We start from the raw sequence: 17,225 nt of genomic DNA on the forward strand, positions 1-17,225 counted from the left end.
TTAAATACTCCAGCACATTCATTAATATCTATACCACATCTACCATCTTCTTTGAGAAGTTTTCCATAATTCTTTGCCCCTGAGATTTTCAGATAAACCAAAGGAAATGACAAGGACAATGGTTTGTATTGTCCCGAGTGAACTTTTCCAAGATTCAAACATTCTAAGGACATTAAGGGATTATAAAGTAATCCCACCTGCAGAGTCTCAATTGATTCCTGAATGTAACCCTGCAAGTGGAACTGAAAATGAGGATACTGTTCAGAGAACTAACACATCTTTCGTTAGAGAAAAGTCACAGATCCCAAAGCCAAAAAGGCCCAGTTCAATCATCTGGCTGGATCACCTGTAGAGCATTGGCCAGTGAACTTCCCCAGAATAATTCCTTTTGAGTTAGAGGAGAACTTGAAGCAAATCCAATCTTGTTTTAAAACTTGCCAATGATGGAGAATCCACCATGAGCCACTGGAAATTGTTTCCATGATTAATTAATCTGTGTATTTAAATTGTCTTAATGTCTAGACTGCTAATAAGTTATTGCCTACAATTTACTTCAATAAGCTAAATATAAGTGCCTCCTTCCATTTCTGCCAAAAGCCACTTATCTAGAGCATGGATAGATCCTTTAGCGTTTTCTGAGACCATTTCAGTTATTCACCAAGGCTTTCAGTGTAATGCCTCAAGCAAAAATGGAAAGAAGGAAAATCCAGGGATCTTTAGACTGGTCAGCCTTACCTCAGTACCTAGGAAAATAACAGAGGGGATCCTCAAGGAATCCATTTTGGAGCACGTGAATGAGGGACAAGTGATTGAAAGTAGTCAACATGGATTCACCAATGACAAGTTCTGTCTGACCAATCTGACGATCTTCTATGGCTCTGTGGATATGAGGAAGTCAGTGGATGTGATGTACCTTGAGTTCTGCAAAGCTTCTGTTACAATCTCCCACAACATTCTTGCTCATAAGTTGAGCAGGTATGAATTGGATCCATGGACTATAAGAGAGATAGAAAGCTGGCCTGATGGTCAGGCCCAACAGATAGTGCTCAATGGCATAATATCTGGATGGTGGTTGGTTTCAAGCAGAGTGTCCCAAGGTTCGGTTCTGGGGCTGCTGTTTTTCAACACCTTTATTAATGACTTCGATGAGGGATGGGATTGCACCCTCAGAAAGTCTGTGCATGACACCAAGCAAGGAGAGAGGTAAATAAGTTTGAGAGCAGACATAGGATCCAGAGTGAGCTGGATAAATGGAAGGATTGGGCCAAAAGAAATCTGATGAGGTTCAACAAGGAGAAGTGCAGAATCCTGCGCCTGGGACAGAAGAATCCCAAGAAAAAGAGAAAGAAAGAAAAGGAGGTAAAGCTGTTATTAAGGATGCAAATGGTCCTTTTCCCCCTGAGGCAGAAATTGAAAAAAAATCTGGAAAAACAAAATTCCAAAATATTGAAACAGCAACAGAGAACCCCAACAGAGAACCCCCCTCCCTGGTTTTACCCCATTACAGACGTTCACTCATGACAATTGGTTTCTGAAAGCAACCACTTTACCAATCCCTTTCCGCAGGGACTGTTGGACCTCCTTGTTCCTGAGGCAGTAGATGACAGGGTTGATCAAGGGAGTCAGGACGATGTAGAAGACAGAGAACATTTTCTGTAGGGCCTTGGGCGTGTTGGCTGTTGGAACCACATAGACACTGATCACGCACACATAGAAAACGGTCAGCACAATGAGGTGAGAGGAGCAGGTGGAAAAGGCCTTTTGCCTCCCGAAGGTGGACGGGATTCTCAGGATGGCGGCGATGGTACAACTGTAGAACGTCAGAGTCAGCAGCAAGTGTGCAAGTGACCCAATGGCAGCAACAACAGATATCAGGAGTTCCACAGTGCGGGTGTCCTCACAGGACAGCTTTATGATGGGTGCATAATCACAAAAGAAATGCTCAATTTCTTTGGAACCACAGAATGGCATTTCCCACAAGAAAGAGTTTCCTATTATGGAGAACCCAAAGCTGATGATCCAGGACCCTGCCACTAGCTGGCCACACACCCGGCCGTTCATCAGAGCAGGGTAACGCAGGGGATGGCATATCGCTAAATACCGGTCGTAAGACATGACCGACAGCAGCACAGGTTCTACAGTGGACAAGCAACCAAAGAAACACAATTGCACAATACAAGCCTTAACAGGAATGGGTGTGTCCCTAGTCAGGAGACTGGCCAGCAGCCTGGGCAAGAAGGTGGAGGTGTAAACGATCTCCAGGAAGGACAAGTTCCCTATGAAATAGTACATGGGGGTGTGAAGGTGCTGATCACACACGACCAGCGCAATGATGAGGCCATTCCCAGCCACAGTTGCAATGTAGATCACTAGAAACAGCAGGAAGAGAAGGGGCTGCAGCTCAGGGCCATTCCCAAATCCCAAGAGGATGAATTCCACGATGACTGTTTGATTTCTTCCTTCTGCTTTCTCCATGGTGCGTATCTGCAAAAAGAAAACCATGAAGTACTGATGGAGCGCGCACGGTCAGGCTGTGCTGTCAGCTGTACTGGCAGAAACCTCACATCACAGCTTCTCTCCACTGCAACAATGAAGTTGTCAAGAGTCAAAGGAAGACACAGGCTGAGCTTCCAATATGGTCAGAACAAGAGCACAGGAACCCAGTGAATTACACCCATGTCCCTTCTCTTTCCCTCAACCCCTGCTGCACTTGAAATCCCACGGTGGGGCTGGGATTCTGACACATCTTTCTGGTATCTGTGCCGCAGTGAGACTTGGAGAAGACAAAACTCAGAAATCGTTGGCTTGCAAACGAGAGCTATTCCGAGTTCAAACACGGGCATTGGAAATAGCTTCATTGTGGTCCTGTCATCTCTCCAAATGGAGAAGACATATAAAAAAATCCCCCACTGGGCAGTGGAAGCTATTTTGAGTGACCCACTAGCCCTGCAGCCGGGAGGTTAAGTTCCCAGCTTGGGCAGATCAGCAAACGAGGGGTTGACAATAGCAGCGGTGAGAACAGGGCAGCACAAGCAGCAGTGTGGGACAGGCACTGTGTCCCTATCTGAGCTCTCAGATTGGCTTGGGCTTGGGCATGTCGCCTGGGCTGCGACGGCCACACTGCTGTTTTTAGCCCAGGTGCTCATTTTGCCTTTGGGTCGACTGCAGCTGGGAATTTCATGGCCCAGGTGAAGTGCAGGTCAAACCTCTAGAATCCCAAACTCTTTCAGTCGGCAAAATCCATAACCCGGTGTGATTTTATGAAGCTGGATGACCCCTTGTCGTGGTTGTAGCCAGGTTTCCTGTGGTCCCATCCATTTCCTTCCAGCCACCAGTCCTGGGTCTCAGTGCTCAGTGTTGTTATTTAACTGTAATTTACCCCTGTGTCTTCTAAGAGCCCCGTAAAATCGAAAATTCCTCAAGAGAGAAATAAAATGAAAATAGACCCAGAGAAAACAGGAGGGAGCAACAAAAGGAGATAACATAGAGAGACAGAGAGTGAGCGTGTGCGTTTGTGTGAGAGAGAGGCTGTTATGTCTCCAAATGCTATGAACAAGAAAATGGATACATGTTTAAAGAGAAGTAGCTGAGCCGTGATGTTAATACAAAGGTATCAGAGTCCGTAAATCTGCAATCACCTGCTTGTTTTTCCCTGTATCACTTGTTGATAAGTCCTTATCGCCTGCTGCTATAACCACTGACTTATAATGCACGTGATCCAGCTCTGGCTTCCCCACGAGCGGAAAAGGATCACTGAGAGAAGTGCAAATAGAAATCTAGAAAACACACACACACACACACACACACACAGAAGAAAGACCATTGTATTTGTTGGAACAATTCTACAAGCAAAGAAACACATGTGGTGAATAATGGAGTGCACACACCGATAACAAATAAACTGGATTGATTCATGGAGAATAGCTCGGATGGAAATCAGTCTTTCCCAGAGCTGGGAATGGGTGAGAGGAAATGGATCACTTGGGTTGTGTCTACTCGACAAAAATAACATCAAATTTGCTTACTTTGTAACTTTGTAAGCTACTTTGAAGTAGAGCATCTACACACACCCTACTTCAGACTTCAAAGTTGGGCTCCCTACATCGAAGTTAACTGTGAAGTCGTGGAAAATGTGTGTAGACTCTCTGTGGACAATTCAGAGAAGTGCACAACTTCAAAGTTAGCTTTGAAGTTAGTTCGTAGTGTAGCTGAACCCTTGATGATCACCTGGTCTATTCATTCCTTCTGGGGCACCGAGCACTGTCCACTGTCAGAAGAAAGGACACTGCAGTATATGGACCTTGGATCTGATCCTCCATGTTCTAAACTGGAGATCCGTGTGTTCCTCCTTATTCTGCATGTTTTGCCATGAACTACTGAACTTTTTCTCTTTCCCCTGGGGCTGGACAAGCAGTGATGTTCTTTCAGACTTGGCACATGCTGGAGCAGGTCTTCATCTTTTCTAAATCTGATTACTTCATTGTCACTGTGCTGTGTTACCTTTCCCATCGATCATCTAGTGCCAGCTGCACCCTCGTCCTCACCCTTCCTTCAGATATTCTGAGCGAAGATAAAAATCTGTGTCATATATTTTCCAGTTATTCCTCCCATTGGTAGTCCTCACTGCCCACAGGAAATGGAGCACTGCGTTCCTACTGCCTGGCTGGGCTTTATTGCTCATCTTGGGCTATTTTTTTGTCATTCCCTTGCATGGAAAAGAACTGCTTCCACACTGAACATAACAGAGTCCAAAGAATTCCTGATCCCTAAGAAAAAGCAATAGAAGAAAGGGAAAGTCTCATCTGAATGGAAATTAATTCAGAGAGTCCTTTTAATCTCAAATGAAATCTCTGTTCGTGGGATAAGTATTTCAGAGGGAGTCGTGTTAGTCTGTAGGTTTGAGAACAACAAGAATTCTTGGGGCACCTTATAGACTAACAGATATTTTGGAGGATAAGGATGAGCCACAGAACAGGTCTTTGCCCAGGAAAGCTCATGCTCCAAAACATCTGCTAGTCTATCAGGTGCCACAAGACACCTTGCTGTCGATGGGATTTGTGAGCTGAGCAGAGCTCCTAGAATAACAGAAAACAAGGACCACTGGCAGGTCTATTTTACAAAAAGAGGAAAATTGAAATACTCACAAGGAGAAACCAATTGGGAGATAAATCTCCCGGTTCAGTCTGAATTCTCTGGTGCCAAACGGAGGCTAAGAAGACCCCTGAGCTGCCACAGGACCAACATTCCAGTCCTCTTTTGTGTTCGCTCAGGCAGGGACACGCCCAGCTGCAGTTACACACAGAGTCTCTGAGCAGCTCTGGTGGTAACCAAGGAAGGAAAAGCTCCAGCTCCCTGCCTAGGAACTGCGACTGCCCTGCCCGGCCCTGCTCAAAGCACCGACCCAGAGGAGCTTGTAACCGGCTTTGCCTCTCCCTCTGCGTGCAGAGGATTAGCCACAGGTGTGTGACCAGGCTGGGATTCTGCCCTCGATATTCCATGTAGAGACACACAGCTTAGGTTAAACTACACCCACATTCACTTGCTACTAACTGTTGATTTTCTGGGCTAGCAAACAGATCGAAGCAGGTTAACGGGCAAACCCACCAAGAGGCACAGTGAGCATAAGGCCCCAGTTAGACGGGTTATGGATTAGCAGGTTCTCACCCTGACTCCTGATACCGGGAAACTGGCAGAATGGCCAGGCACGAGCTGCAGCTGATTTGCGGTTTGGGTTTTTCAGGTGCCCATAGACAGCCTGAGATCACTTTAGTCGGGTCCAGCCCTTCCCCCCCGTGTAGCCTTTTTTCTCAGCTCTTTCCAGGAGTGCTCTTGTGTGGAGTGCAAAGAGGAAGTGAGGAGCTGAGTCCCTCCCATTTATAGCTTCAGCGCAGGGCAGGAACGCTTTGTTTCCAGTCTTGGGTCTCAGACCAGCGGGTGGAAAAACACCGATTTCCTAACATGGCGCCCAGAGTTCTGGGATTTCATCACTTGCCCCCGTAGACTCACAGCTGCTGTTATTTACAGGCTCTGTGGGGAGTTGCCGGGAAGGCTCACCCGGGGGGTAGGAGCTTCTCTAAGGCCCATCGTGTTCCCTAAAGCTGTGGGAGCTGCCCCAGCGTCTGAGTGTGGGTCTGTGGGGTCCAGGGCTGATCTGTAACACTGGGCCAAACATCACTGTGTCCTGAAGACCTCAGGGGCTGGATCAAGTCCCCATCTGGTCTCAGTCCCAATCCCAGAACCGGCTGTTAGGGGTAGAGGCTGGTGCCGGGCCAGCTCCCCACCACAGCCCTAGATACTGAGGGGGGCTTTGCCCCAGGAGCGATGCACTCAGGGACGGTGGGACTGGGCTCTGGGGACAGGTGGGCACACTGAGGCTGGTCCACTACCAGTGATGGGGCCATGGTACAATGGCCTGAGCCCCTGCTGTGGGGAGCTCTGGGGCTCCAGCTGCAGCCTGGCCTGTGGGTGTGGGAGGGGGACAGGATCCCTCTGCCTGGCCCAGGCACATGTGTCAAAGCTACCAAATGACTCTTCACTCTTTGCCAGCATTTAGACAGGGGGCAAAGACCCACTTTGTCAGATGTGTGTCGTGGAGATTCCAGAGGTCTAATTATACAGGTTCCCGGAAAAGGGGGAGTCCGGAGTTGGTGAGGTGAATTCAGTCATAGGGACCCCGTCCAGAAGCTAATGGGAGGAGTGAACATCAAGAGAGGAGAAGCTGTTTCTGTGGTTGACCAGCCACTCCCCATCTCTCTTCAATTCTTTGTTCATGGTGTCAAATTTTCAGATGAATTGTAGCTCGGCAGTTGCTCTTTGGAGTCTGTTTTGAAGTTTTTTTTGTTCTAGGACTGCGACTTTTAAATCTGTGACTGAGTGTTCAGGGAGACTGAAGTGTGCTCCGGCAGGCTTGTGTGCGTTACTAGTCCTGATGTCTGATCTGTGTCCATTTATTCTTTTGTGCACAGACTGACCACTTTGGTCAATGGACATGGCAGAGGGGCATTGCTGGCACATAAGGGCCTATATTACATGTGTACAGACTGACCAGGCTGGCCAATGGACATGGCAGAGGGGCATTGCTGGCACATAATGGCCTATATTCCATGAGTAGATGTGCAGATGAATGAGCACCTGATGGTGTGGTTGATGTGTTGGGTCCTGTGATGGTGTCGGGGGTGGAGATATGTCGGCAGAGGTGGCAGCGAGGTTTGTTGCAGCGAGGTTTGTTCCAGATTTAGAGTTACTGTGTTGTGGTCTATAGTAGCTGGTGAGGATTTGTTCCAGGTTGGCAGGCTGTCAGTAGGCGAGGACTGGCCTGCCTCCCAAGCTCTGTTCGAGAGAAGGATCATTGTCCAGGATGGGTGGTAGGTCACCGGTGATGCACTGGAGAGGTTTTAGCTGGGGGCCGTGTATGATGGCCAGTGATACTCTGTTATGTTCCTTGTTGGGCCTGTCATGTATCTTGTGGCTTCTGGATACCCGTCTGGCTCTGTCGATCTGTTTCTGCACTTCCTTAGCTGGGGGTTGTAGTTTTGGAAAGCTTGGGAAAGGGCTTGTGGGAGTTTGCCTCAGTCTGAAGGATTGGAGCAAATGCGGCTGTACCTTAGTGCTTGGCTGTGTACAATGGATCGTGGGGTGTACCCTGGATGGAAGCTGGAGGCACGTCGGTCAGAGATGGAGGTGAAAAAGCTGCTTGGAGACCCCTCCCCACTCCTCAGCCAGAGCCAGGAGACAAATCAATGCGCACTGACAAAGAAAGAGCAGTTCGGTAGCACTTTAAGGACTAACAAAATCAGGTCTGAGGTGATGGGCTTCAGATCTGAAGAAGTGGGTCTGTCCCACGAAGCTCATCACCTCAGACATGATTTTGTTAGTCCTTAAAGTGCTACTGGACGGCTTTTTTGTGCAGATCGTATATAGACTAGCACGGCCGTCTCTCTGTTACAGTGCGCACTGCTGTCACATTTGAGAGAGAACCCAGCCCCAGGAGGGGTTGTGCCCCTGCCTGTCCTTCAACACTGGTGTCCTGAATGCTCTGCAAAAAATAAAATAAAATAAAATATTAACACACCACAGGCAGCGTCCTGAGTATGTGTGTGCTGAGTTTTCTGTGTTGTCCCAGCCTTGCCTCTGGTTAGTGAGTAGGTGGGCTTCCCATGGTCTTTTTGGGCAGGCAGTGCCTTCCCTGGCCTATCTTACCTACTGCCCAAGTTCACCCTGGTCCCTGTCACTCACTTATCCATTGCACGAGTGGATCCCTGCGTCTTGCCTCGGCCTAACATTTCTCAAAAGCTGTGCTCTGCTCTGTTCAGCCCTGGTGTAGACCATTCAGAAGCACAGAAGGGACATTTGCTCCTGTAAAGAGACAAAAAGCCCAGGCTATGACTTTGACTGCCATGGACCAACTCTTCCACTCTGAAAGGGCCGTGAGTTGGGTTTAAAAGAACAGGAGAAAAATATCAGAGAGGGAGCCGTGTTGGTCTGTAGCTTCGAGAACAATAAGAAGTCGTGTGGCACCTTGTATATGAATAGATATTTTGGAGCATAAGTTTTTGTGGGCAAAGACCCGCTTTTTCAGTTGTTGTAGAATATTCAGAAGAATAATAGAGTCATAGACTACTAGAGCTGGATGAGAAATCAGGAATTCATGAAGACCAGGCCCCTGCTCCAAGCAGGACCAACCCTGACGAACAAAATTCTTGTGCATAAGTTAAGGACGTATGGATTGGATACAGGGACTGTAAGGTAGAGAGAAAGCTGGCTGGGTGGTCAGGCCCAAAATGTAGCGATAAATGGCTCAATGTCTGTTTGGTGGTCGGTTTCTAGTGGATCGTCCCACGGGTCAGTTCTGGGGCTGATAGTTTTCACCATCTTTACTAATGGTCTGTAAGAGGGGCTGGATTGCACCCTCAGCACATTTGCAGGTGAGACTAAGCTCAGGGAAGAGGGTAGGGTGAGTCCACATCTGGAGTATTGCATCCAGTTCTGGCCCCACAGTATAGAAAGGATGTGGATACATTGGAGCAGGTCCCGCAGAGAGCAACCGAAATGATGAGGGGACTGGAACACGTGACGTATGAGAAGAGGCTGAGGGATCTGGGTTTATTTAAGTTGCAGAAGAGAAGAGTGAGGGGGGATTTGGCAGCAGCCTTCAGCTTCCTGAAGGGGGCTCGAAAGAAGATGGAGAGAGGCTGTTCTCAGTAGTGAGATGGCAGAACAAGGGACAAGAGTGGGAGGTGCATGTTAGACATTAGGAAAACTGTTTCACCAGGAGGGTGGGGAACCACTGTGATGTACTGCCTAGAAAGGTGGTGAAATCTCCATCCCTACAGGTTTTTAAGTCCAAGCTTGACAAAGTCCTGGCTGGGATAATTTAATCTGCGTTGGTCAGAACAGGACTGGACTAGATGACCTCCTGATGTCCCCTACAGCCCTAGGAGTCTATGATTCTGTGACTAAATCATCCCACCCAGGGCTTTTTCAGCCAGAACTTAAAGACCTCTAGGGAAGGAGATTCCACCACCTCTCTAGGTAACACATTCCAGTGCTTCACCAGCCTCCGAGGGAAATAGCGTTTTTTTTTTTCCTAATAGCCAACATACACCTCCAACATTACAATTTGAGACCATTGCTTCATGTTCTGTCATCTGTCTCCGCTGAAAACACCCTCTTGCCATCCTCTTTATACTCCAACTTCAAGTATTTGAAGGGTGCTATCAATTGTCCCCTCAGTCGTCTCTTCTGAAGACTAAATAAATCCAAATCCCACAGCATTGTCCTGTAAATCATGTGCTCCAGCCCCCTGATCATTTTGGTTGCCCTCTGCCGGACTGTCTGGAGTGTGCCCACATACTTTTTGTAATGGGAGGGGACCCAGAATTAGACACAATATATTAGATGTGGCATCACCAGTGTCAAATAAAGGGGAATAATCTCTTCCCTAGCTCTGCTGGCATTGTCCCTAATAAAGAGCCCAGTATGTCATTAGCCTTCTTGTTTCTAAGCTCTCTCTGAAAGGAAGGTTGAGAATGAGAGGAACCCCCACGTGAAGCCATCCCAAGTACGTCTTCCTGGGGTAAGGGATTTTTCTTTCCACTTAGGTGGTGGCAGCTACAGCCCAGGGACAGGACATCTGTGACATTGGGGAGTGGTTTTTTTTTTTTTTTTTTTTAAAGAAGAGCATTGCAGGGAAGTTATTTTGTAAGGTTTTGTGGGACCCCAATTTCTGCCATCAGAGTGTCAGAGTGGGGGGCAGGCCTGACACGTGCACCAAAATAGAGGCCAAGGTCTTAGAAACGCATCTATTGGCTTGATACGCTTTTGGAGGGAGCGGACGTGCTCTTCCGACATCCCTGAACACGTTATTGCAGGAGGAGTACAGGGGTGCCTTGACATGGGGCTTTATTTTGGCATGTGGCACCAGTGAGACAGAGCCACATGCTGATACAGCCTGTTTTGTGGTGAGTTTGTCCAGTCAATACAGACTGTGAGAATGAGCTTATCACCCATTTGGAAAGAGCAGGAAGACAGGCAGAAGTGATGGACTCAGGCAGTATCAGGGTATTTTGCAGAGGCATTTGAGAAGTTTGTACACCCAAAGCCTACCATTAAAGTTACCATTAAATATTGCCATTAAATAGACGAGCACGGCTTTCTCTCTGGTACTGTTAGAACAAACCCAGTGTGGGACAGGAAGTGTTTAAAAGGAACAAAACCATTGATCTGAATTTCACTCTGGTTGTACAGAGCAGGACTGTGGCTGCTCCGTTCACTCTAGCGACTGAACTGCCCTGACAGCAGGTCCTGCCATGGGAACGGGAACCAGGCGAGTCCCCAGGCCCGCAGGCGGAGCGACCCCACTGCACAGCGCCAGCAGCGGGTGGAAAGTGGGAATGGGGGAATCCCACTCCTCCAGCCACATGTTTCTGCACCTCTCACCCTTTGCTAAATGCCCCTCAGATCCCTTGTCAGCTGCCTGGGCTCTCAGCTGGACAGACCCACTCAGTGGGTGTCGGGTAGGACAGGTCTTGGTGGAGGCCGAGACCCGCGGGAAGTGAGTTAGTTACACAGGAGGGAGGTGCGGAGGGAGAGCGGAGCAGCCGGCTTGTTCCACAAAAGTACCTCTGCCAGCCCCTCCGGCAGCCACAAGCCCCACAGGCAAACCCCCAGATTCTCCAGCTGCTCCACCCCCCGACCGACAGCCCCTGCTCGGGGGAGAGGTCATTGAAACCTGGGTCACCAGCTGCACCCGGCTTCTTCCGGCCCCAAAGGGTCCAGCCGCAGCCCCAGGTCAATCCAGGCTTGGCTCTCACCCAACCAGCACGCTGGGCCTGGCCTTCAGCATCCACGTGTACAGGTGTGTTAACACCGACAGACAGACCCGGGCAGAGAGTGAGTACAGGTGTGTTAATACAGACAGACAGACCCCGGCAGAGAGTGGGTGGAGGTGGCGCATTCCAGACGTCCCCCACGGCCACTGATGCAGCCAGTCACGTCCTGTGCTGATGTCTTGAAAGTCTCTGAACACCCCCCATGGGGCGGGAGCCCTGGGGACACTGGCTTAGTTCCTGCAGGCTGGAGATCTGGGCGCTGGAGCACTGGAACCGGAACCCAAACTGGGAGCGAGGTGGTCACTGCCAGGGCATCTGACGGCTTTCCACAGGGAGGGAAACGTCCTTTCTCCTTCCCACAGGCACTGGCGGCTCAGAGTCACCCGACCCCGGTGAGCCGCTGTGGGAAACTGCCCTCGGTGGCTGGTTTCCCCAGCACGGCCCAGTCCAGTCACATGGCAGCTGGGATGGACGTCTGGGCATCCGATTTCAACCCCATTGCTCAGCCCAGGCCACCTGACCCCTTGGGCTGCTGTGGACGACAAGCCCCACATCCCTGATATGTGTATTCGACGCTTGAGCCTGGTGTCTAGCCCAGCAGCCTGGTCCTCTGTGTGTGTGTGTGTGTGTGTGTGTGTGTGTGTATGTGTGACACCTCCTAGTGTGACTCTCAACACTCAGATATTTCTAACACAGCTACAGAGCCAATGTGTGTAACTTCTCACATGACCACGGCACCAACACACAAGTCACACCCAGCTTCAGGGCATCTCCAGCTTTCATCAGACCCCTCACTTGGCCCCCCAGCCCCAGGGTCGGTGCTGCTCTACACACCGGTGACAGAAATGGCTTCCACAGCCAGGGCACAGCTCCAGTCCCGGCACAGAGGTGCCCCTGCCCGGCTGGGCTGGCGTGGCCCTTCTCCCCATGGTGGGAGGGGACTGCTCCGGTGCCACCGACCTCAGGGCCCCAGCGGCAGAACACCCCGGCTGCGATGTCGGCCCTGGGGCGCAGAGACTCTGTGGGGATGTGAACCTGCTCCAGAGCTGGCTGAGTTCCCCCAGCCCTGCCCCACGGAGCCCTCTGCCCCACAGCACCTCCTGTCCCGCAGCACCCTCAGCCCCAGGGCGCCCTCTGCCCCCTAAACCGAGCTCCTTTCTGCCCCCGACCCGAGTTCCTCTCTCAGCTCTGCCTCCCCAGCACCCATCCCCACCCTGCCCCATATCCCAGACCTGCTGCCTGAGCGGGCGGGGGAGGAGTTCAGGCGGACCCCAGAGGGGCACATGGGGACCCCCCGTTTAGCAATTGAAATGTTGGCAGGAGCCCAAGGGGCAGTGCCCGTCCCGAGTGCTGCCGAGCACCACCTCTGGCTCTGCCCCTCTCCCAGCCCCTGTCTGACCTCCCCCAGCTCCTGCACCCCCCGCCCCTCGGGCTCCCGAGTCCCCCCAGGACGTCTCTGCGCGGCCCCCAGCCAGGAGCTGCACCCACCAGTGCTGCCCTGGCAGACGCGGCACTCGGGAGTCTGGTCCCTGCTCCGCTGGGTGGGTGTGGGGCACTGGCTGCCTGCCCCAGAGACCGAGGGGCTGCGCAATGGGCACCCACAGCCCCACAGAGCCCAGGAGCCTCCGGCAGCCCTGGGTGTGAAAGCTGCCCCCAGCCCCACCAGAGACGCTCAGCTCCTGCCTCAGACCAGGGTAGCTGCCTCGGGGGCACCACATTTATCTCTCTTCCTTGCAGCTCTCTGCTTGAGACCCGCTCCCCTGGCCCCTGGGAGCTTTCTCTTTTCTGAGCGAAAGGAGCCCAGGTCTGGCCGGCTCCCCCACAGCTCATGTTCTCTGCACCTTCCACCAGCCTTGTGCTCTTCTCCGCACCTGCTCCCCCTTCTCCACAGCCTTCTGCAAATGTGGGGCCAGCCCTGGGCACAAGCCCCACGGAGGCTGCTCAGCGCAGAGCGGGGGGAAGGAATTGCTGCTCCTGGCTGGCTCCCAACACCCGGCAGTGCCGCCCACAAGCAGGTTGGCGCTTCTGGCAACGGTCTCACCCTGTTGACTCCTCTGGAGCTTGTGCTCCGCTCTGAGCCCAGATCCCTTTCTGCAGGACTCCTCCCTCGACAGCCACTTCCCCGGCTGGGTGTGACACGGATTGGCCCTTCCTCAGGGGAGCACTTTGCACTTGTTCTTATTCAGCTTCACCCTCTTGACCTCAGGCCGTTTCTCCAGTGTGCCCAGATCATTCTGAATTACGACCCTGTTCTCCCTCCCAGCTTGGTATCACCGACAGACGTAAGCAGCGCACTCTCCATGCCCAGATCCACATCGCCGAAGATACTGACCAGAGCCTGTCCCAAAACAGACCCCTGCAGAGCCCCCCTTGTTCTGCCCTTCCAGCAGGGCTGTGAACCATTAATAACGACTCTCTGAGAACAGGTATCCAGCCATTTATGGACCCACCTTACAGCAGCCCCATCTAAGTTGTATTTGCCTAGTTTATTGATAAGAAGTTATGCCAGACAACATCAAATGCCATACTAAAACACAGGTACACCACATCCACCCTTTGTCCACAAGGCTTGTTATCCTGTCACAGAAAGCTATCTGATTGATTGGACATGATTTGTTCCTTACATATCCATGCTGGCTGTTACCCAGCTCCTTATTTTCTTTCAGATGTTTGCAGATGAATTCCTAAATTATTTGCTCCATTATCTTTCCTGGCACAGAAGTTAAACTGACTGGTCTGTAACTTCCTGGGTTGTTCTTATTTCCTCTTTTTGTCAATGAGAACAGTTTTGCCCTTTTCCAGTCTTCTGGAATCTCTCCTGACTTCCAGGACTTTTCAAAGGTGAAAGTGAAAGGCTGAGATACCTCCCGTTTGAGCTCCGCCAGTATTCCACGGGACATTTCATCAGGTCCCGGTGACCTGCAGACATTGAACATCCCTAGGTTATTTTTTACTTCTCTTTTTATGCTATTTTCTAAACCTGCCCCCTCCGTCCCTCGGATTCACTTTTGCTTTATTTTCCTTTGGGATTTTCAATTTTGACCTTTGAAAATCAGGTCCATACTTTCTCTAAACCTGTTTCTTTGGGCTTTCCTTTTTTCAATGAACTTTAAATCCAGGGAAACCATTTGACATTTTGTATTTCAAAAAATATATAGAAATTTAAAATTTTGGGATAAACTGACAAGAAGAGTTTTTCTTCCCGTTTAACCGACAGGACAAAGTCTTTCAAAACAACAAAAATATTCAGAGTCGTTGGGAGAAATTCAATAAAATGTTTATGAATTTCCCTTCACCACGACCCCCACCACCCAATTTTGACTTAGTCGACATTACATTGTCTAATTTCTCCAGTGGTGAGAAAAGCTGCTCTTCTGTACAGTTTTTCGCAAGGCTCCTTTCACCTCTTTGTTCCTCAGAGTGTAAATTATGGGGTGCGACACTGGACAGATGATTGTGTTCAACAGGGAAATCCACAGGTTACTCTTTGTAGTGGAGTTGGGCACCAGGTAGGTGATGAGGGACGTTCCATAAGACACAGTCACCACCATGAGGTGGGAGGAGCAGGTGGAGAAGGCTTTACTCCTTCCCTCCGCTGATGGCAGCTTGAGGATGGTGGAGATAATGCGGATGTAGGACAGGAGAATCAACAGGAAAGGGCACAGGGTGAACAGAACTATCAATATGCGGCAAACACCCTTAATCTGTGTCATGTTGGCACATGCCATATTCAGCAGTAGTGGGAATTTGCAGAAGAAGTGTTGGATGCGGCTGGAGCCACAGAAGGGCAGGCTGAAGATCGACATGGTCAGAGGAACTCCCACTGAGATGCCAACAGTCCATGCAGCCCCCATGAGCAGAGCACACACTCGGCCGCTCATGATGGTTGTGTAGTGCAGGGGGTGACATATGGCCACATAGCGGTCGTAGGCCATGGCTGTGAGGAGGCAGCATAGCGTGAGGCCCACGATGCCACTGACGTACATCCCCGCTGCACAAGCTGCAATGGAGATGGTCTTTTCCTCCACCAGGAGGTGAGCCAGCAGCTGAGGGACCACACTGCTGGTGAAGCAGATTTCCGAGGCAGACAGGTTCACCAGGAAGAAATACATCGGGGTGTGGAGGGAAGGGCTCAGCTTTATCAGCAGGATAACGAGCAGGTTCCCCATCAGGGTGAGCAGGTAGATGACCAGAAGCACCACAAACAGAAGGATTTGCAGCTCGTTAAGGTACGAGAACCCCACCAGGATGAACACATCGGAGATGGTCTGGTTCCCTCCAGGGTCGCCCTTGGAAGAGGTCATCTGTAGGGGGACAAAGAGACTGGGTCTGAGACATATCAGAAATGTGACTGCAAATTACAACATTTGTCCTGTTTTCCTTCCTGTTGGGACCCTTCTGACTAAAACCTGCTGAAATTTCTCTGTAAATAACAGCGACTGACCTGGCCTTGCTCAGGGCTTTGAGCAGAGTCAGGGACATTTGGTTCATGTGCTCAAGGGGTTGATTCTCTGGTTCTGTCTCTTTGAAGTCAGGTTTCTCTGGGCTCCTCACTGTCACTGAGTTGTGATGTTCACTGTCTTCTCCTGTCCATATGAAGGTGAGTTTCCCGGAGTTCTTCATTTTCATCTGATGGAAGAGCCGCTTGTCTCTGTCTCTGTGTTTCCAGTCCGTGTTGTCTGTTTGTTGCATTTCCAACATTTCCTTGCACTTGGCCTTATTCAGCTTCACCCTATTGACCTCAGGCCGTTTCTCCAGTGTGCCCAGATCATTCTGAGTTACGACCCTGTTCTCCCTCCCAGCTTGGTATCACCTACAGACGTAAGCAGCGCACTCTCCATGCCCAGATCCACATCGCCGAAGATACTGACCAGAGCCTGTCCCAAAACAGACCCCTGCAGAGCCCCCCTTGTTCTGCCCTTCCAGCAGGACTGTGAACCATTAATAACGACTCTCTGAGAACGGCTGTACAGCCAGTTATGCACCCACCTTACAGCAGCCCCACCTCAGTTGTATTTACCGAGTATATTGATAAGAAGATCATGCTAGACCATATCAAATGCCTTCCTAAAACACAGGTACACCACGTCCTCCCCTTCTCCCTTGTCCACAAGACTTGTTATCCTGTCACAGAAAGCTATCCTATTGGTTTGACATGACTTGTACTTTACAGATCTACGCTGGCTGTTCCCCAGCCCCTGATTGTCTTCCAGATGTTTGCAGGTAAATTCCTTAATTACCTGCTCTGTCCTTTCCTGGCACAGAAGTTAAACTGACTGGTCTGAAATTTCCTGGGTTGTTCTTATTTCCCTTTTTAGAGTTAAAGCAATGAGGGGTCTTGTGGCACCTCACAGACTAATAGAAATATGTGAGCATGAGCTTTCATGGGCAAAGAGCCACTTCCTCAGCTGCTGGTGCTCCATTAAGTGGGTCTTTGCCCACAAAAGCTCATATGCATCCATTTCTGTCAGTCTATAAGGTGCCACAGGACCCCTCGTTGCTTTTGCAGATCCAGACTAACACGAGTTGCAGGACTTTTCAAAGTTTTCCCCATGTTGCTTCTAATACATTGCTGGTGGATCTGGAGGTACAACCAACCCCTTCTCACATCCTCCTGCAGTATCAGGACGGCCCCCAACCCTCTCCCTCTCAGCATCCCACACGATATCATCGGGAGCAAGGGGTAGTAAGGAAAAGAGCTTCGCACAGTCTGACCTGGGAAGGACATGGCCGGCGGACGTGGAACTGGAATGAAACGTCTCTCCTTGGAAGCTCTGTTTTCCTTTGACATTTCCAGTTTTGAAAGTTTAAAGTCAGGACCATACTTTGACTAAACCTTTTCCTTTGTGGGGGGCAGGGGGGTTCCCAATCAATTATAAATCTGAGGAAACTGTT

The 17,225-nt window shown here is 50.3% G+C and overlaps 1 protein-coding gene across 1 annotated transcript; it reads right to left on the reverse strand.

Annotated features, from left to right (window-relative positions):
- Positions 1 to 1,515: 1,515 nt before the first annotated feature.
- On the reverse strand, positions 1,516 to 15,136 carry LOC142004961 (olfactory receptor 10A2-like). The gene is made up of 2 exons (XM_074982635.1): positions 14,815 to 15,136; positions 1,516 to 2,276 (listed from the first exon to the last, which is right to left on the reverse strand). Exons 1-2 carry the CDS (start codon positions 15,134 to 15,136, stop codon positions 1,516 to 1,518), a joined length of 1,083 nt encoding a protein of 360 aa, XP_074838736.1.
- Positions 15,137 to 17,225: the final 2,089 nt, after the last annotated feature.

This window comes from Carettochelys insculpta, chromosome 32 (assembly GCF_033958435.1).
Source record: "Carettochelys insculpta isolate YL-2023 chromosome 32, ASM3395843v1, whole genome shotgun sequence".
Taxonomy (NCBI): Eukaryota; Metazoa; Chordata; order Testudines; family Carettochelyidae; genus Carettochelys; species Carettochelys insculpta.

What these genes read in the sequence shown, in the direction of transcription:
- LOC142004961 (XM_074982635.1), bottom strand. Translation starts at nt 15,136, where the DNA reads ATGTCGATCTTCAGCCTGCCCTTCTGTGGCTCCAGCCGCATCCAACAC. An exon ending in GCCCAACTCCACTACAAAGA is followed by an intron (nt 2,277 to 14,814) that starts GTAACCTGTGGA and finishes ACTATTTCATAG; the next exon opens with GGAACTTGTCCTTCCTGGAG.